The 6,000-nt window shown below is 41.9% G+C and overlaps 1 protein-coding gene across 1 annotated transcript; it reads left to right on the forward strand.

The window, feature by feature from the left end:
- Window positions 1-848: 848 nt before the first annotated feature.
- NPS (neuropeptide S) lies at window positions 849-3,778 on the forward strand. Its single transcript, XM_071446350.1, has 3 exons — window positions 849-943; window positions 1,043-1,124; window positions 2,803-3,778. Exons 1-3 carry the CDS (start codon window positions 936-938, stop codon window positions 3,010-3,012), a joined length of 300 nt encoding a protein of 99 aa, XP_071302451.1. The 5' UTR covers window positions 849-935; the 3' UTR covers window positions 3,013-3,778.
- The last annotated feature ends 2,222 nt before the right edge of the window (window positions 3,779-6,000 follow it).

A 6,000-nucleotide genomic window follows, 5' to 3' on the forward strand; every position in this document is an offset into this window, starting at 1 on the left:
TCAGATCAGCGAGTCCAAGCATTAACCCAGCATGTTTTTGTAGATGTGGTGCTCATTCTCAGAAAAAAATAAATGGAATTTAATGTTTTTCAGCATTCCCTGTGCAGCCCAACATTCCCAGACCTTGTGGGATTCAGCACTTTCACACCAATCTGCATAAATAAACCAAAGAATCCCCTAAAATACTGCACCATTAAATTTGTTGCAGCAACAAATGATGCTCTTAGACATGAAACATTTGCTGTGTTGCTGGAGATTACCAGAGTTTATTAATGAGATTAACAGAGTTTATTGGTCCTATAGAAGTTTGGATTGGCTAAACTCAATGTGGACTGAGATATGGCTGCATAGTAGAAATTAATGTCCAAAGAATTTTAATTGTCAGGAAAAAAAATTCATTTGGTGTATTTAGAACTAAGCACGTAAAAAAATAATGCTGGGGTAGAAAGATAGAAAAAAAAATATTCTTTGTATTGGGCTGTTTTGAGTATAATAAGACTCTTTGAGGATTTTTTTTTTACTTAAAATGCACTTTTAATGTTTCTCCCTCACTGCCAGGCTTTGCAAGGTCTCCACCTGATATATTGGAAGTGGCAACAAACTCTTGAGATGGATTTTTGAAATCTTTAGACCTCTGACCAGGCTTGCAGTGATGACACAGAGGTAACAATAAAACCACTTGAGTGACATTTAATGGGACACTTTAAATGAAATCCCCGGGGTTGGTGATGGCAGCTGAGCGTGTTCTTGCCATTTTCCCATTTAACAAGAAGAAAAGGCCAAACAAGGAGCAATTAGTCAGAATAAAATCAGCTTTGATGACATTTTCCCTCCTGAACTCTGGTATAAAATGGTCACCTGAGGAAGAACTGAAAGGATATGTGAGGAATTTGGATGTGGAGCTGCATGTTCACACACACAGTGCTGGGTAAAAAATGAGCAGGTAAAGCCACTGCAGGTTTCTTGGTGCATGGGGTGCTCTCTGTTCATATTTTGCTTGGTTTTGGTCCAAATTTTCATTAATCTCAGCTTTTCTTTGAAGACTGTGCAGGTTAAACTTGGTTTTCATCCTGTGGATCTCCATGACTTTGGTGTGCTCGGGTTTCCCAGTTGGCCCTTCCATGGTAAGTCCCATTCTCCAATTACTCCCAGATCTGTTTCATTCCTCTTAAATTACTTCTTTATTTAAATTAATTTTGTTTGCTTGGTTGCTTCTTTGCTGCTGTGTTTTTTATTTTTTATAAAACAAAAGGGCTTTCTTGTATTAAAGCTATTGGTTAAATATTATTACCTAATTTTCCTGGAGCATAGCCTAATTTTTCCTGGTGTTATTAATAAAATATGCAAGCCTCTGAAATAATCATGTGAGCAACTCAGTGCATATTTAATGTGGAGTGTGGGGAGCTGAAATCCTGGATGGAAGAGAGAAAATCACAAATCTCCTCTCCATTTAATCTGAATTCCTTGCATATCTCAAAGACGTGCAATTAGATGTATATGTATTAATTTCACTTATTGCTAGTGAGTTTATCAATTAATTAACTTATTTATAATCAACTGATTTATTTAGACACAGCTGGATGTGAGTAGCCACATTTCCTAATGGATGGGTTCTCTTTATGGCGATGATATCATGGTTAAAAGGACTTTAATTGCTTCAATAAATGTCATAAGAAAAGTTATTTGTTCAGGAAATCTAGTGCAATAGCAGCTAAAAATTCAAAAGGAGAATTTCTCTGTGCCTGTTTTTTTGGTTTTTATAGGGTTTTTTTTCCTTGCAAAAAGTGTTTTTTCATGTTAGGGAGAAAATTCAGTCTGGGAAGCGCCTTGTCAGTGGCAGAAAGTGTTGGTTGCAGAAAAAGTCATTAAACAAACAAAAAATTAACTCAATAACCAGTATTAAAAAAGAGCAATAAAACACTGAATTAAAACAAATCCTAATTAAGTTTTACCAGCAATTCCAGGTGTTAATCCTATGGCTTTGCATGGAATTTTTAGAGATTACAGAATATGACTTTAAGATGGAAAATCAGCTGAGAAATCAGGATATGGTGAAATACACACAGAGCAACCACAGACATGCCAGGAAATGGTTTTATTTTATAATTCAACAGTAATTAAATGCAGTTTATTTTAAGGGCTGTTGAAATATGTGAAAGTTTTTATGTAGTTGGCATTTTTTTGTCCTATAGAGTGCAAGTAAAAGGAATGTGTGCAAAACCCTGGATTTTTGTCCAAGCCTGGGTTTTTATGCAGACTTTTTAAAATTCCCATTACTATTTTGTCATTATTAAACTTATTCAGAACTACTTCCAGAATTGGTCATAACTACTCGAAAGCATCCTCCAAATTTTAGCTTTACAGGTATTTTGTTTTCTCTTACCTGTAATTTCAGGCTCAGATGTTCACCCAGGTTATACAAAACTGGTGTTTCATTTTTCCCTGAAAAAATCTCATTTTCCAGCAATAAACACCTGTGTTGTTCCAAGGAAACTATGTCACAGCTGGTCAGCATCACAGAAAACAATTCATATCATACCCTAAATGCAATTGTATCAGTATTTTAGTCCAGAAATGTACTAAAAACAATGAAAAAATCTGATTTTGAACACGATAAATCCTTAGAAAATAACAGCTCATCCCTGCCATTCAAAGCATAAATTGCTTTTGTGTTTCTACTTTGCTCTGTATCCTGCACAAGTCCTGGCAAATACACAAATCCATAATTTTACCTTCTCTTATCTCTTTTTTTGTTTTCCCCCTCCTTGTTTGTTTGTTTGTTTGTTTGCCTTTAATCTCCAGAGCACCAACCCCTTTTATTTGACCTGCCAGCTGTATGGGAGATGGGATTCGTGCCTGGTGCTGCTGAGCAGCTGCCTGTCCAAGGTGGGCAGGGGTGAGGAGCTGCCCCTTGGGAAGCCTCTCCCGGAGTCCCCTCTCCACAAAAGGTCCTTCCGCAACGGCGTCGGAGCGGGAATTAAAAAAACTTCCTTCCGAAGGGCAAAGTCCTGAGCAAGTGTCCCAAAGCCCGGCCCAGGTTTTGACATCGGATGTTCCAGTCCTTGCTTTGAGTTCCTTTTGGTGTTTTTCTCTGACGAGGCCTCCTCTGACAGAGTCCCCAGTGTCGCTCCCCGAGCGCCGCCAGCCGAGCGGAGCAGACGGGAGCGCTCGGGAAGGGCTTTGCTCCCAAAGTCACACTGGCATAAAGTTTTGTCTCGAAATGAATGTTTTCATTTGCTTAATTTCCCTCCTTTGTCAGAAGTTTTAATCAAGCTGCTCTTTGATTCATACAAAGATAATCCCGCGCTTTGAGGAGATGCGTGCGCGCAGCCTGTGGGGAGGACGGAGTATTCCCAAAATCCCTCCTCTCTGCCAGGCACGAGGCATTCCTGAGCTTTCCCATCCCAAATCACATTTACTTGAAGGCAACTGGTAATTTAAATAGAGATTTAAAGTACACTTCATTTCAGGTTTCCAATGATATGAAGGGCCACTGGTGAAACAATCAGGCCCTACTTGTAACTTCCACTGGCATTTTAATATAGTTATTCAAAATGACTTTGGCAGGGAACAGTCTCTGGAGATGTCTCATCTCATATCCAGAAGAATCTTGGGAAATCACTCTAAGGCAGGGTATCAGCACCATTCCCTGTGCCTCAATTAATTGACTTAGGTAGGCAACACTCAACTGATGAAATGTGCCAAATCTAGGATTTTTTTTTAATTTCCTGTTGGAAAAAAAAATAAAACAAGGAAAAAGTCACTTGATGTGAAATATGTAAATGTGGTGTGGAGGAAAGGTCACATACGTGTGAGTTTTACTTGTGGCTGTGTCCCCTGAGTGTAACAAGCTGTGCCCTTGGCTTGACAATGTGGCAGAGTGTCTCTGCAATGCCTTTTGCAGTCAAAGCTGTGATACTAATTATAATAAATCACTCTGTGGATGTTTTCTAATATTTCCCTGTTAAATATCATGGCTCAGGAGATCGTTTTTAACCCTACAGTGAGGTGGTTTGTTGTCATCACCTCTGTGATGCCCTCCCTGAGCTCATGGGGTAAAGTGAGCCCAGCATGGAGCTGTGCTGGTGGGACAGCAGGTTTTTCTGGATGATTTCTGGCTGATCCAAGGAGATCAAACACATTCCTGCCTGTCTTTGTCCAGGCTGAAAAGTTTAACACATCCTGGGTTTTAAAATCGCTTAAATACTTGAGTTCTTTTGGGGTCATCTTGAGTTTGCTGAGTTGAATGGAAACCATGGAACCAAGGAACCATGAAATCCTAGGAACCATGGAACCCAGGAACCATGGAACCAAGGAACCATGAAATCCTAGGAACCATGGAACCCAGGAACCATGGAACCAAGGAACCATGAAATCCTAGGAATTATGGAACCCAGGAACAATAAAATCTTAGGAACCATGAAATCCTAGGAACCATGGAACCCAGGAACCATGAAATCCTAGGAACTATGGAACCCAGGAACAATAAAATCTTAGGAACCATGGAACCCAGGAACCATGGAACCCAGGAACCATGGAACCAAGGAACCATGAAATCCTGGGAACTATGGAACTCAGGAACAATAAAATCTTAGGCACCATGAAATCCCAGGAGCCATGGAACCAAGGAACCATGAAATCCTAGGAACCATGGAACTCAGGAACCATGAAATCCTAGGAACCATGAAATCCTGGGAACCATGGAACCCAGGAACCATGGAAAATGCCCAAGGATATTGATTATCCTTGGGTACTATCAGATGGGAGCAAGCCCAGGGTGGCACCGTGGTGACACTGCAGCTGGTCATGGCCCTGGGTCACTCCTGGCTGCTGGCATTTCAGCCATGCCAGATGTCCTGCAAATTTTCCATCCCAAACACTCTCCAGGTCTCTCCAGGACTCCCCAGGGAGCAGAACTTCACTGCCTTTGGCCATGGAAAAAATGAAGGGCTGGGAATGATTCCTGGCTGGTGACAGAAGCAAAACCAGTTCCTGAGTGCACAGGTTGCCAGTGGAAGCTGGGGCTGCCCCTGGATCCCTGGAGGTGTCCAAGGCCAGGCTGGACATTGGAGCTGGGAGCAGCCTGGGATAGTGGAAGGTGTCCCTGCCATGGCAGGGGTGGAATGGGATATGCTTTAAGGTCCCTTCAATCCAAACCAGTCTGTGATCCCATGATTCCCTAATTCCATGAATGCATTCTGCATCTGCACACAGCTGTGTGGATCGAGGTGTTTTGTCCCAGGGCAGAGCTCTGTCCTGCTCATATCCCCACCCAAAACATCTTTCAGGAAAGCAAAAAAACCCAAATGAATTCAGATTTACCTTTGTTTGGATTTTGAGATCTGTTTTTGCTAACATTTTCCTACATAATGAATATGTTCCTGCCTTGGTAACCTGGGATGAGCAAGGTTGTCTTTAAGCCAAGAGAACTCTGCATGGAGCTTGGGAAATCAGGCTCTTCCCTTTCATTTATTGAGCAGGAATGAGAGTAACTCATTTAGTGTTTTGGCATTTGTCTTTGGGCAGGGCATGTTCCAGAGGGCTGCAGAGCTGCTGTCCTGCTCCCACAGACCTTCATCCCCTTTTATACAAAAAACAAGGGATGCAAGAAAAATTGGCTGCTGGGAAAATCCCATTCTTTATGATTTAGCCAGTCCCTGACAGGCCACACTCCAGCTGGAGGGATCTGCATGTACAAAACCATGGGACCAGGAGGCCACCAAGAGCCATAAGTCACCTAAATCACCTAAACCAGGGCAAGCCTGGAAAATGTGGATTGTCCAGCTGCCTTTCAGGAGTTCTGTCACTGGAGGGCTGCTCTGGCCATCACCACCCACAGAAGACTCCGCAATGCTGAACGCATCTCTGAACTTTAAAGGTGGCTTTGTTTTGGAGAGAACAGAGAGTGACCTCAGTGATCTCTGTCAGGAAATAAGGATCTGAGGGGGCCATTGCCAGGCACATTAATTTTTATGCTGACAGGAACTGGAAATGTGGCAG

The sequence above is a fragment of the Agelaius tricolor genome, unplaced genomic scaffold (genome assembly GCF_023055355.1).
Source record: "Agelaius tricolor isolate 1412-34295 unplaced genomic scaffold, bAgeTri1.0.p SCAF_22, whole genome shotgun sequence".
NCBI classification, from domain to species: Eukaryota; Metazoa; Chordata; class Aves; order Passeriformes; family Icteridae; genus Agelaius; species Agelaius tricolor.